This window comes from Corvus moneduloides, chromosome 5, assembly GCF_009650955.1.
Source record: "Corvus moneduloides isolate bCorMon1 chromosome 5, bCorMon1.pri, whole genome shotgun sequence".
NCBI lineage: Eukaryota > Metazoa > Chordata > Aves > Passeriformes > Corvidae > Corvus > Corvus moneduloides.
In genome coordinates, this window is record NC_045480.1 from 28,850,207 (window position 1) to 28,871,345 (window position 21,139).

General features: G+C 35.9%; 1 protein-coding gene across 5 annotated transcripts in view; it reads right to left on the reverse strand.

Annotated features, from left to right (window-relative positions):
* DLC1 (DLC1 Rho GTPase activating protein) overlaps positions 1-17,815 on the reverse strand; it is a 221,029-nt gene extending 203,214 nt beyond the window's left edge. The window contains exons 1-4 of one of the 5 annotated variants that reach the window (XM_032108491.1): positions 16,555-16,994; positions 5,524-5,661; positions 3,681-3,757; positions 304-1,468 (exon numbers count right to left, since the gene is read on the reverse strand). In XM_032108491.1, the coding sequence (XP_031964382.1) occupies positions 304-1,356 (1,053 nt within the window). In that variant the 5' untranslated portion in view covers positions 1,357-1,468; positions 3,681-3,757; positions 5,524-5,661; positions 16,555-16,994. Of the gene's footprint in view, positions 1-303; positions 1,469-3,680; positions 3,758-5,523; positions 5,662-16,554; positions 17,000-17,605 lie in introns of those variants that run through there. The other 4 variants (XM_032108493.1, XM_032108494.1, XM_032108490.1 and 1 more) reach the window with 4 other exon arrangements.
* Between the last annotated feature and the right edge of the window lie 3,324 nt (positions 17,816-21,139).

Sequence of the window (21,139 nt, forward strand, 5' to 3'; positions counted from 1 at the left end):
CCAGAGAACACATGTACTCATTTATACTTGAACAGTGTATATATAACAATAATATAACAATATAATTAAAGTGAATGTAAGGTACCATCCAGATTCATAGCTCAGCCATTGTCAGACCTTAAAAAAAGCTGCTAAAATTCAGTTGTAGTATAGTGATATGTGTCTTGAAAATGTTTGAACCTGATAAATCAAGTTCAAAAAACAATTCCCTTTTCTCTCCAGTGAATGAGGCACAGTATCACCATCATCAGAAATTGGGGGAAAATATTTGAAAAAAATCTCTGCAGTCTACAAACATCCTACCTTTCTTTTGCGCAGTTTCACTTCATTGTCTGAATATTCGTGTGTGGTCAAATGATTCCTTACATATAAACACTGAATGTCTTCTGCTGAACTGACATTTGAAAGGCATTTGTTTTCAGGGGCCACTTGAGGTTCTGTGAAACCACTTTCATCCAGACCATTTTCCACTGCCGGGATGCAAGAGCAAGGAGAAGATTGCATAAGGCAGTTGCTGGGTTCCACTGCTGTACAGAGCTGTCCATCACTACTGGTGTATGATTCAGAAGAAATCCCACTCTCTACCACATTGCACTCAGACTTTCCAAGGCCGTCTTTGAAAGCATCAGATTTCCGGCGCTGTTGTGCAATTACAGCAGTATGAAGCAGCTGCTTCCCAGACATAATAACTTCTTTCACATTTGGAGAATTGATACAATTTTCTTTCTCTACATCTACTATTTCATTTAAGACTTCATAATTACAAAGCTCCAGGCTTTGGCCAACACTGCCACAAACATCTTTTTTCATCTGCTCTTTAGGAACTGTGTCACATCCAGGTTCCTCACTTATATCTCCACTTATTCCAGATGATTCAGCTGCTTTGTTACCCTCTGTTATTGGTACCATCTTTGTTAAGGAGCCTGCTCCATTTAAGCTGTGCCCTTCATCTGTGGGTTCATTTCCTACAGCAGTGATGTGGTAATTAACACTATCCAGGTTGAGTGCAGAATAGTCATCGTCATCATCAGACACATGGACTAGAGTTTCTGTGCTGGCCTCCAGAAAATGTTCCTCGTCCTCATGGTTATCATTTTCATCCACCTCCTTTGAAACATTTCCCAGTTGCTTTTCAGGGAAGCCAGTTACCTCTCCACTATAGCAGCACTCTGGAAATGAAGCACATTTTTCTTTCCGGTCCACGCTCAAAACCTCATCTTTTTCCATGCTTGTCTGCAAGTTATCAGCTACAAGTCCGTGACGACATGCTGTATTATACTCCACAGACTCTGAAGCCAATCCCATCCACTGGGTCACATGCTCTTCCCAGCTTTTCTTTCTGATTGCTAGAGACATGTCATAACAGTTCAGCAGCAGACTCCAATGTACCTTCCACAGAGGACCAGAGGAGATGTCATGGCTGCTGTGCACTGCTCCAGAGGGAAAGAGGGTTCCATCATTTTAACATCTGCAAGAAATAAAAAAAGACTGTGTTATTGAATCAACTCCAAATAAAAAAAAAGAAAGGGAAGGAACAGTTTAAACAAAAGTGTAAAACAAGATAAGACTGTGGGACCAGAAGGACAGGAATTTAAAAGACTGTTTTGTTTAAAGTTTTAATACTTTTCATACAAAACTTGACGGCACTCATAATTCAGTATAACATTTTTTTCTGATTGCTTTCCAATATGGAGTAAACAAAAATGGTATAAACAGGCATATGGACAAGTAAGTAGCTCCAGAGCCAAAATTTTACAACACCCTTCTCTTAACTGTGTCTCTCATAAGATAATAATTTCAATGGATATAAATGACCTTATATCCTATAGTTGCTTTGCACACAGAGTTACTTTATTTCTTCCTAATCCACAGATACCTGTGGAGTTCAGAATTCTATTTCCCAAAGAGGTAGAGCACAAATTGAGGGTTTTTCCACATTTACCAAATGTATAAACTACTTGTCTTCTGAGTATCTTTGGCCCACTCAGTGGCTCTTATTTTTATTGTTGCTACTCATTCTCTTCAGGCCAAGTTGTAATTGTGAGTGTTGCATGAAACTGCAGAGTAAATCAGTTGTTGTGTAGTAACAAAAAAAATTAAATCACAGAATCATAGGTAAGCTTGGTTTTGAAGGGGCCTTTAAAGGTCATGTAGTCCTATTCCCTAAAATACAACAGTAGGAAAACTAATTTAAGCTTTTTGTGTATTTCCTCATTCAAATATATTACAAAATCTGAACCCTGCCATACACTCCTCTTGCTGAATATATTCATGGTCTTCTAGTTTAAAGAATGGTGAAAACTCTTATTTAGGACAGGGCTCTCCAGAAGGGTAGCTTGTGAGCCAGCATGGTTGGCTATAGATTTGCTGCTCACCTGGAGTGCCTGGCTCTGCCAGAGGCCACTGTCCCTACCTGGGTTTCTATGTGGGGAATTTTCACTGACTGCTGCATTAAGCATTCTGGATGATGGCATTTGAAATACATTAATCTTGTGTCATTGCATGTGTATATCAGCACAAAGAAAATATCTCCTATTAATTTATGAATTATAAAACAAAATTAAGAAGTTCATTGTCAAGGAAGAAAACAAAACTTCTGGCTCATAAAATGCTGGAAGTTCAAGGAGCAGACACTTCTACTTTTCACTCCCTACATAAGAACTGTCAGCACTTAGCATGGATCTGGTTATTGATTTCAGCAATAAAGAAGATTAAGTGGTGAGTTTGTTCTGGGTCATTTCAGTCCACTAAGGCAAATTCTGATTGCCCACCAGGCCACAAAGCTGCCTTGACAAATCACATGCCTGAAGATATAAAAGTATTCATCTTGAAAGAAATGCAGAATTACGCCTGGGCAACTGAACGTCCATAAATTATGTCTTGACAAACTGACTTTCAGGATAGACTTGTACACGGTCCTAGATCTTTAACCTTCTTTTAGGAATGGCAGGCTTCATTTGACATTCACATTTTCCACCTCTGTGGAGACTCTGCTTAAAAAGAACATATATTCATAGAGTATATGAAATTCCATGCACAAGTCATTAGTGTGTGGGAGGCTGAGCAAAATGGAAAATAACACACAGAGCCAGGCCAAAAAAAATTATCTGCTTTCAGAGGCAAAATTTAGTAGTAAAAAGTTAATACAATTTTTTAATTCTTTCTTCTTTCTTGGTGGAATATGAGATGAACCCTAAATACCAAAATTTAAAGTAAAATTATTATATAAATTTGCAGCACATTCTTACTTTGATTTAATCTTTATTTCTAAGTGTGTGTGGTCCAAAATTACCAGAGTGAAAAATCAGTAATGACAATATTTTTAAGTTCTGCTGAACCTTTTCCTGGTGGACACTAAAGCCCTTCAAATCAATTAAATTAATTTTACAGCCACCACCGTGTTTCGTTTTGATCTTTGAAAAGAGGCATGTTTACTAGAAGAGGCTTAATGATTTTTACTGTCCTCCATGAGCAATGTTTGGAGTTGTATCTGGGTGCAACTCATTTGCAGCTTCTCTCTCTCCCCCTACTAGAGAGAAAAGAGCTACTTTAGAGAAAATTAAACATGGTTGCTACAGCCATATAGAGAAATTTCTTACAACAATCAAAAAAGATACTAGAAATGTTAAGGGTAAAAAGCTAAAAAATGCAACTTCCTAATGACCCATGCATCCACCTACCTAATATTTAGGCCACTCTTTATGTGCAGAAGGCAGGCTTTCAGTGAGTTGATGGGTGTGTGTTAATCTTGCTGTTGCTAAATGGAGTTACAGAAAGGGGAGAACAGATCTGTCACTGGTTTTCATTTTTTGGATGTGGTGAGTTATATTTCATGGGGGATGAAAAACAAATAAATTTTGCTTTAGGAACCTTTGTTTTTTACTTGCATTATCACTCATTTTGGCTGCCTTATAACGGCAGAAAAATACTAAACAGATGAACATAAAATACTTTGCTTGAAATTCAAGACAAATAAATATATGGCACGGGCACTTTTATTGTTCTCTAACAAATGAGTGTATGTTAGCACTAAATATGAAAATCTACTGTACATATGCCACATCCCCAGGCAGCTTCATCAGCCGTTCCTGAAATCCCCTCATTCCCATCGTGCATGAGGGAGCTCAGAGTTTGGTGACAGCATACTTTTCTTCTGCTTCCTCTCCACTTGTCAAAGACTGTGTTAAACAATTCAGCTTAGAAATTATTATCCTGCTCTAATTGCTTGATGCTTGAGGGCTGACAAGAAACTTTCCTTCTTTTCTACGGCTTTATTGAAGACAACCTATTTCCTTTCACTCACATGCAAGCACGTAAGCTGTGGAGGATTCACTGCTCCAGATCTCTGAAAGAGATTCCCTGCCAGACAACAAAATGCACCATCACTTTGCAGAAAAAAGTGTTCCTGCCTTGATCACTGCTGTTTTTGCTATTGCTACTCACCTTTTTCTTGACATGAAGCATGTTTTATCCTCTGAGATATGCCCCTCTCAAGTCCATTTGTACTTTTGCCCAAGGGAAGAAGCATCCCCCTTTCTCACTTTCTATTCTTGCCATGCCACAACTAGAAACCTTTATATCTGATTTCTGCAGAATTTTAAGACAGATGAACCATTATCGGTCTGTTGAAATGCTTTGCAGAGTGAAAAGACCTTTTCTTCTGATCAAAACATCTATCAACATGATACTGGCCACTCAGCTGTTGCTGTAATTCAGACTTATATTTTACTTTCCTTTTCAATAGCACTAAGTTTGGTACTGATTAGTACTATTGACTTTCTGAAGAATAAAAGTTTGAAACAAAAATACAAAGGATAAAACTTCTTCTGGGCAAAATTTCTGCATCCTGCATTTGAATTAAGGAATACTGGCAACATTGACCCAATAGGCAATTCTTGACCTACAGAAAATGAAACTGAGCAGTGGGTTCTCACACTGAAGAAGAAACCCATTCAAGAGCACTCTATGATGCTTCACATTGTTGTCATTTTAGATGGATTTTGTAATAATTTACTGCCTATCTTCTTTTGCTGTAAAATATAATGTTAATGAAAAGTAAGGTAAACTTTTTTGTTAGTTTATTTTTGGAAACTTTGGGTCTAGTCTCAGAGAAATGAGTTACTTTACAATTGATAAAGCATAAAATGATATGAACTGGTAGGCTCTCATAATTAGACTGTCTAACATTTTCCTTCAATTAGGATTCCTGTGATTTTTTTCTGAAAAACTCATATTAAACTCTTTGCAGCAAACTTTCAAAATTCAGACAGAGAATTGTCTTTTATCTCATGAAATTCCATTTATTTCTTTATCTCATGAAATTCCATTCAGATTTGGCTGTGCTACACATTTTTCAAGATACATTTTACCTTCTCTTGCTTCCCTCCTCAAGGAAAAATGCCAGTCTACGAGAACTATCCTTACACAGACTCAATACTCTGACTGACGCCTGAGAAAGCGGTGAAAGCTGCAGTAGGAAGAACTAAGTCTTGGAGCTAGAGTGAGAATGGAAAGGACACATACCTTGAATGTCTGGAAGTGTCAGAGCAGCTTCCCTTCTGGGGCTAATCCCAGTTACAAGCGTGTGGAGGCAGAAGCACACAACCAGGGCTCTGGTCCTACATCTTTTCCCTCAGCCTTCCAGGACACAGGAGTGGATTCCTGTTTTTCCCAGAGTGGAAGAAAGAGATAAGGAGAGAAACATGGGGCCATGCAGCAATAGCAGCCACCACACAAGCTGAGGCAGTGAACCCCAAGCCATTAGGAAGGAGGGGCTATGGCAAAAGTAGGCCTAAATAAGACACCACTGTGCGGGGCACTTGGCGGCATCCCTGTATGGCTAACACAAGCACTGCCACCGACCCAGGTGTGATATCCCTGCTGCCTCCACCTATTAATTTTCTCTGCTTTCAAACTCTGAGTTCTCACACACAGGCCCCAATTTGTGATTTCTCTATTTTTGTTTTGCCTCTGATTCGCGAGTTCTTTTACACAGAGTTCAGATTAAAATGCAGGAGATGCCAGGCTTTTCTTCTAATTGGTGTTTATGAATTCTTATCTATGGCATAGCTGCACAGAGTGTGCCTCTAGGTTAAAAAGGTAGAAAATGGCCCCGAGTTCTAACTTCCAAGGCCTTTTAAGGGCCAAATTACCCAATTATGGAATGGCAACTAATTTGTTTTTACTTATAACCCAATAACTAAACATTCATGTTCCACACTGAGGGTTTTTTGAACCAATACCAAAACCACCAGATTTGTGAAGAAGGAGGAAAAAGAAGAAGAACTAATCCACACCCCAAATTCTCCATCTTGTTACTAAATCGCATAAACCTAATTGTCTACATCTCTACATATTCCACCCAATGACATAACTTTAATTACACAGCAACAACCTCAGTGTTATCACACAATTTGGGAAGCCTTTCCCAAGGCTTCAGGTCAAATGCAGTGTCTTTCTGAGGATCACTGTCTATCAGCACTGAAAGGCTGAAATTCTCTGAACTCGGGGTTCCAAAATCCACCAGTTCCTCCATACTGACAATTCATTTCATCATACGCAACCTCCACACTGCAATAAATAGAAAAGCTTTGGAAGGGAGAAAGTTGCAGAGAATATAGGACAGTTTATGAAGTCTGTGGCAGGAAAGTTTCTGAGAGGGCAACCCAGCGAGTACAGCCCTACCATCATGCCAGTGGAATTAAATTTTTGCTAATGTTTTACATGGGATGCAAATCTTTTAAAAAAATTAAAAAGGCAAAGCATTAGCTTATGAACGTAAACAAAGATGAAAGACTGTTTCATTACATTTTTTACATAGCAGGAATATGTAAGCAATGGAGATCAAGCAGAAATATTTATTTTGTTATCATTATTTTATCTTCATTGGTCTGTGACCCCAGTCAGCAAACTTTGTTTAAGGAAGTCTAAGTGAACAGGATCTGTTTCCTATAAACTCATCTCCCATCTTCATGGTCTGGCTTGCATACAGTGCTTTCAGTAACTCCATACCAATCTCTGAGACAGAATGTTGTTTACAAATAATTTGAGATAAAACATAAGCCTCTAGGTCTTCACTCAGCTATTTATTTTAAAAGATCTCCTGTTTTTAAAATGCAATCCTTCATTTTCTTATTTTCTGGACATAGACCACCTTTTGGATTTCACTGAAGTGGAGGCTCACCTTCCCTGTAGTTTCTATAAAAGTAGCATTTGTAGTGCAGGGTTTTAGACCATGCTAGAGTCTGCTGTCCTAGGGTAGAAATATAAGGATCATTTGTTGTGGGGTATTAATCTAGTGAATACCAGATTCATTTTTTCCTGATTTCTTTAATATGTAAAATCAAATGCTAAAACCTGTTTGAACTAATAATTATTTTAAAAATATGTACAACTTTATTCTAAAAGTCAGAAAAAGCATAGTACTCTTAAAAGAAATATGTTTTCAGAATGAAATAATAAAACAATTTAAAACTTTTATATAACTTTTTAATGGTCAGGTTTGCATGTGTATGCACGTGATGCACTTATAAAAATGTGAACACAGACTAGTAATATAGGTGTTACTAATTTTTGTACAGATAAGCACAAACACATCCCAGTAGTGTCCTTTCATGAGATATTGTCCTTTTCTTTGATGAGATGTTACTGTTGGTTTCCAGCCATGAATCAGTGGACAGAAATTGAAGCAAATAGTTCTAAGTGCGGCGTCCAAACATTCCTTCCAGCATAGCCTACCATATAGGATTTTAAAATTGCTGCCCAGCTATAGATCACAACTGCTAACTGCTCCCTGATAAGTTTGAGGAACCAACTCATATTGAAACATCTATCAGATGAGTTTCCAGGGCAAGAAAATAAAGTGATCAGGAACCAAATGTTAGAATTGCATAACAGTACTCAAACAAAATATTACTGAACTTGTAACTCTGAAAGGTACTGAAGTTACCCTCTTTGAACACAGCAATGAAAGGGGAGACACATGTCTAGAGGGCAAATCTGGGGAACTGCAAGAAGGATTTTCTTCCAAGCCAATGGCAAATGCCTTTGGGGTCAGAGATGAGGTTTATTTGAGGGAGAGCCAGAGAGACAGAAGGCATCCTGAGCAGGGATCAGAGTAGGTGTGGGAAGTACAGCCTTTCTAGGATAAGAGACTTTTTCCACTCTTTTTCTTCTGATCATAAAAAGGAATACAAAGCAGAGGGATTTCTGGCCCTCAAATCCCCATCTCCCTACTGGGCCTCATGAGTGGTATCTCCACAGAGTGAGAAGGTGGGAGAAACCAGGGGAGTTGCTCTGCACACTTAGCCTTGGGATGCTGTGAGCAATGACTGGATGCAACAATAGCTGGTTTAAAATCAAATCAAAAAAAGACCACTTGGTTGTGAACTACATACTTGCAAATCTGATTTCCATATGCAGTCAATTGGCTAAAAAATCTAGATAATAATGAAAATAAAAATTTTAAAAATTAAAAGTGAGAATATGTGTTTTATTTATTTTTAGAGAAATAGGGAGATTATTAATAGTTTTGTGAAGGCAGGTATTAAAACCTGTGTTATTTAGATCATTCAGAAAAAGAAAAGTAATGAAGTGATGAAACTTGCTAATTTCACCAATTTGCAATGGAGAACTAGGAGATAAAACTGCATATAAACCCTCTGTTACTAAATAAAATGGCATGCAGTGATTAAAAAAAATACTTCAAATTGTAAATGCATATTAAAAGTCTCTATTTTATCTTCTACCAATCAGGAAAACAAACTCAAAACTAAGTCACTGGTTGTTAATCAGCAACTGAATTTCAAGCTCAGTGAAAATTAGAAAATATGTAGCACGATAGGCAAAAGAGAGGCTCAGCATACAGTGGCATAATAAAAATTATTTTCCAAATTCTCATTACGCAATGAACTAAAAACTATATGTAATTATAGTAATTTCATATCAGAAGGAAAAATAGAGTAGGAAGACATATAGCAAAAAACAATAGAAAGGATTAAAAGTATGGTATAGCTTCTGCCTGAAGAGCCATGAAGTATGTGAATGTTTCCTGTCTGGGAAAGAGAGGATTTAGAACCATATAAAAACCAACAGTATCATGAAGAAGGAGAACATTTATTCATTTTGCCTCATACTACAGGAATTTGCATAAGTCCAAAGTAGAAATAGAAGAAAGAAATATCAAAACAGAACCAAGATTTTTTTTTGCTTGTGCATGTAAGTAAATAGAAGCTATAATGTGCAGTAAATATAAATCATACTGCAAAAAGTTTGTTATTTCTGATGTAAGAAATACCACACAAGAAGTTAATCAAGCCATGTACCTGAAATCATTCTTCTCACTTGATAAGGTTTTCCTTTCCTTCAGGCATCAGTTTCATGACCACTTTAGCAAACTATTTTCTTCTCTTCTTTACACATTCTGACATATGTCATAAATGCTCATTATAGTTCACCATCAGTAAATGCCTAATACACTTAAGGTTGTTAACATCCTTCCTTTGGAAGATATTTAACATGTTACAAAAACTGTGATACTTCCAGCAATGTTATAAGCCCTCAATACATTAAACATCACAAAATGTAAAATCAAGTTGGCAAGTTGTTCATTCAGAGACTTCAAAAGTCTTGCTAGTTTAGTGAAAATATTTTTGGCTCCTAAGATATGAGCCTAAACTTTGTCAATATGCCTTAATGTATAGGTAGCAAACATAAACCATCATGGAGTTCTTTTATTTTCTCTTCCTCAAAAATCAGCTGCATTACCAGTGCTCATCACCATAAAATGAAGAGCTTTTACTTGTAGCCAACATGTGATTGCAGTGGGTTTTAGGTTGGTTGTATTTGGATTTGGTTAATTTCCAGTGCTGAGCCTCAGATTAGCTGAGGCTCTTCCTCAAGTATGAGAAAGGGGAAATGACTGCGTCCAAACTGATCCACAGTTAATCCAGGCTTACTAAAGATGTATATTGTTTAAAACAAATTTAATTATCAAATCAAAACCAATTAAACACAATATTTAAAATACTCAACTTTCTGTTTCTGTCCTATTTTGAATAGTCAATAAAAGAGTCAAATACTATATTCTCAAGTATTTATAGCACAATGATACCACTTTACTGTAATTTTGTTAGTGACATTTTAATACCTTAATAATCAGCATTAAAGTATTTTTAGCAGTTATGAACATCCATCTCCTTCACCATCACACATCATTCCAAAGTGACAACAGCCATCAAATTTATAACTGCCCAATAGAAAGTAAAAATGTCTTAAGCCAAAAAATAATTTCTAGCATAGACTTTTTAAGAAGAAAATCAGAGCCTTCTAGAAATTCTGATCTGTGAGTCTGCTGGTCTTCAAAATTTAGTAGTGCAAAAGCTATTCTAGATACTGTCTTGATTCTGTAATATGAATGTCTGTAATATGATTCTATAATATGAATGTTTCTTTGTAATAAAAGTAATCTGAGGTGTAAAGGTTTAAAATCTTCTTTTTCCATAGGAGGTCTATGTGGAAAATTCATCGCTCTTCCAATCCTCCCCCCAAATCATTTTGCCTCTCCATTCCAGAGAACAGAAAAGATAACATAATTGATGGCTTCCTTACACCTCCTGGTTTTACCAGAAACATCTTGAAAAGAAATGAAATGAGAAAATGTCATCCCATGGGACATGGCAACCCAGAAAACAGTAGCTATTATTTTGGTCCTGAATTAGGGAAATGTTTTTCCACAAATATTTCACCTCTTCTGCCAAAATAGAAGATATTTCATTTTCTAGCCAACTCTAGTGAAAAACTAATCTTTTAGGTACAGGAGGTGTTTTTGAAAGCAATATAAATTGACCAGATTGTATTCCTGCTGCCTTTTAGATTTAAGGTTCTAGTGTGGTGTTTCTATTTAAAAAAAAGTTGCTGGTGCTCATTATAACCATGAGCTATGAAATCTCTGTAGTATGAGGCACTACAGACAATGACTTTTGGCAAAGAGCCTCCTTGCTGTAGGGGGCCTGTTTTCAGTCCTGGTGTAAATACAACTATAAAATATTTTTGAGACAATTGTGCCTATATTTTATATATAAAGAGCTGAAAATTATTTTCTCCCATTGAGAAAGACAAATATTTTATCATTGAGAGTCTACAGAGAATGACTACTGAGATGACTGCTTTTTGGTGGGAATGAACCATTAGCAGAATCACTTGGAATCCCATTTTGTTGCACCTGTTAAAAAGTACCAAGAGCAAAATGAGCAAGTATTTCCAGAATGTAGCTGAAGATCTGAAAAGCAAAAATTATTCAAAATGGCAGCTGTACCACTATTTCTTTGAAACTAGAGTGAGAAATAACATATAATGTACACAGAGTGCTTTGTAAATGCACTGGAGGACTTAATTAAATCCACTTTCTCCAAGGAAGGGAATGTAAAAATTTAATTTATCCTGCTGTTGGGTGAAATTGGAAGGAAAAAAGTCTGCATTAGAACCTAACCCTGAAATTGACTATTTTTCATTACAATATTCTTATTTTGGAATTCAGGAAACCTGTCTGTCAAAGTACTTTTATAAAGCGTGTTTATCTCACCTCCATATCCCCTTTCTCTCTGTCTCTCAAAGGCATAATGTGGATATGACTGCTATAGTCAATAGACATTCTCCACAGTATTTTCCAGAGTGCCTCAAATCCAAACTCATCAGCCAGTCTCCTGATTTTATAATGATACTCTCCTACTCAGCATCTGTAGCCTGCCTGGAAAGATATGCTCAGCCCTGGAAATTGCTGTTTCTGGGTACATAACTACAGGAAAAATAAAACAGATGACTTGTGAGCTCACATGGAGATTTTCCCTCAATTTTAAAACTAACTCAGATCTATTTCCTTTACCAGCTACCAATTCTCTCACAACATGCAAAAGCTTTTTAGAAATCTTTATATCCAATATGGTATATCCAATTAGGCTGGCAGAGACTCAATATTTGGAAGTTGTGAATGACATCCTCACATAGGCATTTGATGGTACTAGAGTGTAAAATTGTTTCTGTATATGGAATCCTCAAAGCCCAAGTTTTGCAGTGGAGGATACAACTCTTAGAGACCACCCTTTCAGCAAAAACTTCTCCTTTTAGTTGTTATTATTGAAATACTAATTTTTTGTAGTAAAATGTTATTTAGTTGAAAGCTGTCAACTCTCTCTGATAAAGCAGTGTTAACTGAAGATAAAAAATTCAAGCAAAATGAAAAGTGATATCTCCATTTAGCTGCAGACAAAAAATCTGTGATGAATTTAACAGTACAACTTCCAGTGTGCTGGGCCTCTCAGTACTACCCAGAAGTGCATGGTTAAGTGCTCCAGACTGAAAAAGAGAATCCAAATTAAGTTCTCATTGCCCATTGCATGTCCGTGTTATGTATCAGAAAATTCATGAGTAGGTCAAAAAAAAGCTCATACTTTGTGACAGTCTTAGCAAACATGCTAATAATACAATATTAAGTTTATGAATGCTCCTTAAGAAGGTGAAGTTATACAGCTTTAATAATGTAACCCTGATTGCTTTGGCCTGGCGAATTTGTCACCGGTTCCTCTTGCCCCTTCCATTTTCTTTTAACTCCCTTAGCAGAACAACACTTTGCAACAATCCTCCATTCTACTCCAGATTTTCCTCACTTCTTAGTCTAATGATTACTTCAAACTCACCATCGACTCCCTCTTATCCCAAAATTTTGTATGATAAGACAAACCTTCCACAAGTACCATGATGTTCAACTTGGAACATTTATTTGTTCCGGCATTAAAGAGTATTTGTAGTGATTTGGTCCTATTGTGAAACTCTCACCAATAAGACCTATTTACCCTGGAAACTCTAGAACTGATAAAGAGTGAGCAAGAGGGTGGGAGAACCAGTAGACATTCAGAATTAAGACAATTGTTTACAAAATTTCCTAAAGTTCAAGGGCATTTCATCTAAACCTAATAGATTTTGGCACAGGGTACAATGGAATAACCAACAGGAAGTACCACCAACCACTGTAAGAAAAAGAAGAGCCTAGATGAAAGTGAAGGCTGGAAATAAAGAGTACATCATATGAGTGAAATTGGTTTTGATGATACACACAGCCTAAGGCAAACCTTTGCATTTGAGTTCAGTGACTGAGGTACAATATGCCAGAGATAAAACTCTGGGCATTGCTAATTTCAACAGAAATGATTTTTCTCATCAAAGAGAAACTCCCAGCTATGGTAATAGTGGATCTGAAATTGTCTACCAACAGACTGTTCTTAAATAAGTATACTGAAAGTACCTGAAAGCATCAACAAATATCAGTGGTGAAATATGATATAAAACATATTGAAATTCCCTAACTATTGTAGTTATTACAATAAAATAATGTTCACATACAGTATACATAGGATTTACATGTGAAAATTCTATATAATTTTGGTTTGGGGTACAATTTATGCATATATATACATATGCATATGTATACATGCATGTACACATATGTATACACACATATATTAAAAAACCCCTGTGTATCCAGCCAGTCTTAAAGTCCTTACCAGGAATTCACAGTGATCATCATCTTTGGATGACACATTTAAAGCCCTAATGGACAAGGACCTGAGCAACTTTCTCTAGTTGACCCCACTTTGAATGACATGTTGGATCAGAGACCTCAAAAGGCTCTCTCCTAATAGGAAGGAAATCAAGATCTAACACTTCTGGATATGCTATTTCAATTGTTCTGGCCCATGTGTTACTCTGGTTTTGTCTTTTTGCTTTTTCTTTTGTAAAAAGAACAGAACACCAACAAACCCCCCATACTTCATTTTTTTTCTGCAGACAAACAAACAATAGAAAAAGGAACCAGATGAATAAAAGAAAAAAGGACAAATTAAAATATATCTTCTTTTTGAGAAAAGAGAAAACCATTTGTAAATTCCCTTCCTCCTTCTGCTACTGACCTCTTCAGGGAAGCTTTACAACAAAGAAGGTACATTCCAGCAAAAAAATTCATGCTAAGAACAGCAGAAAACTATCATATAAAATGTGCCTTGATACTACTGACAATCAAGAAAAATAAAAGTTAAGTAAATTCTGAGACTTATGAAAAAGCAAAAGAGGAATCCTCTGATTGTTCCATCTATAATTTTTAAAGTACAATTTTTAAATTGATTTTAAGATCATCAATTTAAAAGAATTACTACAAGCCTTGCCTCTTTAAAAACTGCGCAGCCAAGCTGTTGTCTTCACTTTTAATTTTCTTTTAGGAGGGATTGCTTTGTGTTACAAGGGTCTTTGTGAATTAGGCCTAAATATACAGACTTTTTTTTCCAGTGCTCTGATTATGGAATTTTGCATGAAGGTCAACAGGTACAAGGTTCAAAAGAAAATAAGTTCGCAGGCACAAAAATTTATGGTGAAGAAAAGCTATTTGAATAATTCCTATTACATGGATGTAACCATTTGCATAAATTGTTCTCAAGGCTGCAGACATCTTCCTTCAAGGGAGTCATTTGATACAACTACCTGGGCTATTTTCTTGTTTCAAATAAAGAACGTTAACATTTCTGAGGAAGCAGAGCAAGTTCAAAAAACTCTAGATGCTCATTTTCCATGTTTATTATTGCTATATATCTATAAAATAATTTTCAGAGGTTTTTTAGACTGTAAGTTTTCTGTGAATCCTTTTTCTTGAGAAACATATCTTAAAAAAGCAAAACAAGGTTAGTATAACAGAGAAGTTAGACTAAGTAGAACCAGAAGCTGAACAGTAATGTCTCTCCAGGACTTTTATTTAAATCTTCTAAATCAAAAACACAGGCATCTATCAGTGCTATATTTTCTTATAGTCTACAAGGAACTTCAGAGTTTAATGAGAAAATACTTTCTGGGTTGTATTCTGTTGTCCACCCTGTAGTTCAACTGCCTCAGGTGTCAAGTATTTTCATCTGCAAGTGAGGTCAGATGAGGTCATTATGTGCTTTAGAACCCAGAAGTGGTGCTGCAGAAGAGAACTGCTTGATAGGGAATACTTTCTTCTGTTTAACTGGAGTAGTCACAAATATGAAATACGTGCACATGTACTTGCAGCAGCAACTATGGGAACACAGTGCAGTAAAAGCCACTAAAGCTAAATCCTTTGAGACATCAATGTTCCAGCACAAATTTCACGTGAGTGACGAAAGGATTCAGTCAAGTCAAATTCCTCTCAACTTCTCGATCCCACCACTCACATACCACAGCTCTCCCAGACCAGAACAGCTAACTGGAGAAGACTTGTCCATAAGCAAATAAGTGATTGTGATGTTAAAATTCACCCCAGAATATACTCAGGAACAATTTACTGCCTACTGGTTGTTCCCTGTCCAGTTCAGATGCATTCCATTCCCAACCCAGTGCCAATTCTGAACACACTGAGCTTTCTTCCCACAAATGGTAGTAAAGTGTACAATTCTCAGTCTATTGCAGAGGAGATATTTGACCCCATTCTGGAATATCTACTGCTCCTTCATGTCCTTTCACACCACAAAGTCATTTCTTTACACACCAATCATTTTGAAAATTGGTAAAAGCACAGTTAAAAGATTCTTGAAATACATGAACGGATGACTTCTATTTTGTTACCTATCTGGCCAATAACTATATGGAGCTCTACTGATGAACACAAGAAATAAAGGAAGAAAGAAAGAATTTTTCAGGCTACATATAAGCAACAATTTTCAGGGAGACAAAGAATGATGTATAGATTGACATGAAAAATGCTTCTCATATCCATACAATTTAATAATTAAATTACAATTTTACATAAAATATGCATGCATACACATTTCACTGAAAGATACTATCCTGATTATCTCCCTAAACTCCTTAACAACAGATTCTTGTTATTTTTATTAGTTACATGTTTACTAGGTTAAGGAAAAACAGAGTAAATCCATACATCCTCCCGAAAATGATAGTCAGCTGACATTTACTGAATCTTACTTTACCTCTTCTAAATGCTAGCACAGCACAGAGCAATCTGTGTATTCAATCATACGTTACTAAAAATAACCTAATTTAGCTAAAGCCAACAAATAAACTCCAGAATTTCAGATTTAGAGTCTACATCTTTAAGACCATATCGTCACTTCTACTACAAATTTCACCTAGGACTGAGAAAAGGCTAGAGACCAAGCCCAGCAGAGGCATAACTGATTTATCTACCTAAAACAGTCTTCATCATCATTACCGCTGGAGTGGAGGGAAGGGAAGGTGGGGAGAGAGAAAAAAACATAGCCCTAAATGCCCTCCCTGTTGTTAAATGAGGTGAAAAACCAAATTGCTCACACATCTAACTTTCCTATTTAATGTACATTAAAAAATATGCAAGCAAGACCATACAGCTCTATTTATACAAGAATGCAAATAAAGTGCAGCATTTCAAGCATATATTTAAAAGATGAAGAAAAATAAACATGAATTTTTTTTTTATAGGTCTGACATATTTTGATAAACAGAGTTTTCACAGTTTACAACTAAATGTATATTTTTAAAGATTACAAATTTTTTTACCTCGAGTTCTAGTGCTGAGATCCTGAACGCAGAACACTCCAGAGCTGGATACTGCTTGTTTTTTTTCTGAGTTTTTTCTTTTTTTTTTCTCTTTTTCTCTTTTTCTTTTTTTAAAAAAAAATTTGGTAGTTTAAAGTACAGAAAGATTCCAAGACAGCCTTACCTAGATGAAGAGAATCAGGAATTCAGACATGACCTCCCTAAAATCTGCGGTCAATAGAAGAAGAAAAAAAAACCCAAACAAGAAAACGAAGAAGCAAACAAACAAACAAAAGAGCCCAGTCCCAGCTAGCTCCTGCTAGCATAAAAGTTCAGATTTCGCTACTGAGATCATTGCTCTATTCTAAGCAGTTTTGCTCAATGTGTGATTCTAACAAAAACACCCTCTGCAGCTGGAGGGAGCCTTAGCTAAGCACGAGCCTGTCAAGCTTTTCCCAGTGACTTCTGTCTACTAAATTCAGACTGATGTTTTGTGAAAGGGGCCTCAACAACCAGGCCCAGATTGCCTGAAAAGTATTTCCTGCCTTTGAGAGAGAGAGAGGGAGAGAGAGACAGCGAGCCTGCCTGCCTGCGCCAGGGAGAGAGCACAGAAATGGAGGGAAAAGAAAAAGACAAGACTGAGTGTTTCAAGGCAGTTAGCTTTATACACTGCTGGGCTATTTCTGCCAAAGAAGAAAATCTGTACTACAGCTACATAATGTAAAAATGCTTTTAAACCTCTCCCACCTGGATTTTTCGTTCAAAAAAATACTTTATGCAACTCTAATGCTCATGCAAAGGTAACAGTTATGCAGAACAACATGAGAACATTTCTGAAACACCTGGTCTTTGACATCAGGCAGTGAGAAAAATGGTCTAAACTCAATTAACACATCACAGTGACAAAAGTCTAATACTATTCTGTCAGGCAAATATACACAGTTAGATAGATTCCATCTAAATGCATATGCTAAAATCGTGTTCCTACTCAAGAGAATAAGCTGGATCTGAGCAAACAAATGCTACAGTTTAAATACAGTCATATTGCAGGCAGTGGAATATGTTGCTTTACCTCTTTTGAGAATCCTCCAGAGTCACACAAATCCAGCTCTGCAAAAGCAAAAGGACAGACTCCATCTTGATCATATTAGTATTTTGCTGACATAAAACACTTGTAACTACTTCGTTCCAGTTTGACAGGGTGCCTGAATCATGTCTCCAGTGTAACCCACAGCATCTACATCCTTTGCTCTACACAAATTTAGTGAATATCGTCTGTTTATCTTTTCTGCTTTCTTCTGCCTTCTCTGAATGACTTCCTCTTAGCTGTTCCAGCCTGAGAACTTGGATTACCATTTGGTTTTGATTAAAACCAGACGGACAGCTCCGTGGAAGTTTGAGGGTAAGCTAATGGAAATTACTAGTATGGCTTTAATTAGTGTATTTATTAGTAATAAATATTAGCTATTCACATAACAAATTCTACTAATAAACACATGCAAACCCCCATCTTTGGCCACTGGTTTCATATTTAGGTGAAATAACTTACTCAGTATTTATTTTATTTAAGTCAGTATGACTCATAATAGTAATCAACATGCACAATTTTTTTTTTTACACTTTCTTTCAAGACAGAAAGTAGCGCTGTTGCTACCTTTATTCATCTTACCAGGTGGGTAAGCCATACATCACTTACACTCTGATGACCCCTTCAACTGTCAACTCTCTTTATTAGTTATTGGTCTGAGTAAAAGATTTTACAGTTACTGATCAGATTATTGACTGGAAACTTTGGCCTTTGGCTGGGTTTCAGAGCGACCTAAAGAGATGCAGAGGTAAGACAGTGCAGACGTTTTTATACACAAAACAATGTCTGGACATTTACTGACCAGAAACTCTGCATTCAGCAGGCCTGCCACAACTGGGACAGGATATTTATTCTGAAAGGAGATACAAAACCGTCTTAATTACTAACTGCTGATACATGAGTTTTTACCAGCCTCCAACAACTGCTTTTAACTGTTTATATAATGCCTTCATTAGCTCAATTGAGTCTTTTCAAGGGCATTTCTAAAGTCAAAGAAAAGCCAGCCCTGTAAGGCTGTCTCCAGCTCTCACTAATATGGCCATATCTGGAGCTAATTTATCAAGATTTAGTTCCTCAGCATGTGGAACTTTGTGCTAAAATCTGCTAAATTTGCCAAATGTGGTCTTCGTTGTCATACATATAATTTTATATATGCAGTTTTCAGCCTTAAAATTACAGTATTAACTTTAAAAGTTAGTTGCAAAGTTATGCAGGCTCAAATGGAAGTGGGTTTGAAATTTTTCCCAGTAGCTTTCATGTACATGGACAGTGGAGGTAGACAACCTTAAGTGGAATGACTTACCAGCCTAACCTCTGCATCTTCAAAGACGGAGGTCTTTGAAGCCCATAAAAGGAAATAGCACATGTGCTGGTAAACTCGCAACAGCCAGAAGCACAGCCCCAGAGGTAAATAACTTTTCAGGATTATTTTTAACTACATTTGGCTACTCTCAGTTCTGAATCCATAACTTTAACTCTACTGTGAAGTGTGATTTATACTATTTCCCTGCAAGATTTAGGTTTGGAATTTAGTGAAGAACTTACAAGCTGTGAAGGGACACATTTTATTTGCAATGATGCAATTGCACAAATTGCACAAAATTAAAATTAATGTTTATGAGAATAAAAATAAAACAAAAATCCTTTAGTTTCCTTGCAGTTAAAATTTACTAAAACTGTTTGGTTTTATAATGCCAAAAAAAAGTGATGAAAATTTGAAACACGCTGTTCCAAAAAAATAAACAAATATTTCAAGACAGAATTTTATTTTTCTTCAGATAAATTCACTTAATGTTCCATCATAAACCTTTGATTTTAATTAAATAAGGTTTTTTTTTTTTTCTGCAGAAGCTAGTCACAAGAAATAAGACAGATTAAAAAATTTATAAGTGGGGACATATTTAAAAGGTATGAAATTATTAGAACATGGTCTGCTATGTGAAAGTTTGAAAAAGAAAACTTATTTCAAATATTCTAGTGTTTGATCAATAGCTGAAAAAGAGAAAAGACCATTATAGACAATGTCTGTGCTTTTACTGTCTAAGAAAACTGAGGGCAGATGGTCTCTTAAATATCTTTTCCTGCTATGCACATCTTCAGAAAGGAGGGGAATAATGAGAGCTTGAATACTTATTCAAAGCTGCATAATAAAAGTTTACAGTGGTAGAATAGAAAGAATATGTGAAATCAGAACATTTAAGTCTGACATTTTAATAATTATGTTTGATCTTGAACAATAAATAGAACTGTAAAAGTAAGGAGAGGAATGGAGTACTAATGAGAAACAAGGTAATTCACTAATAAGATCAGTTAATAGCACTTCCATTGCAGTCAGACTGCCTATATTAAAATGATAGAATTTATCTCCTTGCTATTCTAAGCTTAAATCAAACACAAAGGTGGTCTTTTTTCTTGGCACCTCTGGAACTCAGAAAACCTTATGTCTCAAAGCTCTGCTATTCAAACAACTCTAATTTTTGTTTAGGTAACATTAGTTGAAGAATTATAATATTATTCTCTTATTATGATTATATTTTATTTACAAAATAATTATAAAATAAGAAAAATGGAGAAAAAAATCACACATATATAATATTATTTCTTGCCAAACATAAAATATTTTTGTCATACTAGTGTAAGCTGAGTACACTCCATGACATATTGTGGAAAGAGAAGCTAATAATATGTTATTTCCATGATCCTATATAAAATGAATTAGCAAAACAATTTAAAAAGTAAGAAGAATTCAAAGTAGCCAAGCAATTTCTGTTGCAGCAGTACACAGACATTAATATAATGCAGATGTGCATATTTTCAGACACTTTATTTGTCTGAAGATCTGATGGTCTTTTCTAGACTTTGAACTACACATGGTGGTGGGCTCTTCCATAATTTAGTTCTTGCTCAGTCAAATCCCTACAGAAAGCAATAAGAATTTGTCCAAATCTTGCAGCTGGTTTATAGGACATAATTAACATAATATAGCTATGGTTTACTGAATGCAAAATTCAAGTAACTTCTGTGAAAGAGTATCATTAGGGTTTGTGGACAGACCTAAGCTGTTTTCATGCTTAAAAACAATCCTGCTGAGAAAGTAATGTGTTAAAAAAAAAAAGAGCACATGAGGTTTTACTCTTGTCTTAAAATATAGGAGTTGCCATATGCCTTAGAGAAAAACATGAAAGCTTTCGCTAACATCTTCCTTTTTTCCTAAAGAACATATTTAAACCTAATATATTTCCTCTAATAACTGAAGAATAGGAAAAAAAACCATCCTGTTTTGTTTAAATGCACCTGAAAGTACTGCAAGACAGACACACAGCTCTATTTTAAAAAGTATTTTCAAACTTGCTATGTTTGCTTTGGTTTCACAGTGGCATCAGCTGATTTCATGAGGTATTCCATACTTTCATATTTCATGGGTATCAAGTACATGATTTTGTTCCTGTCAACACATTTTATGACGTTTTGGATTTGATGAAATCATTATAAAACACAAGAGGGAGCAAGTGAAGGGAA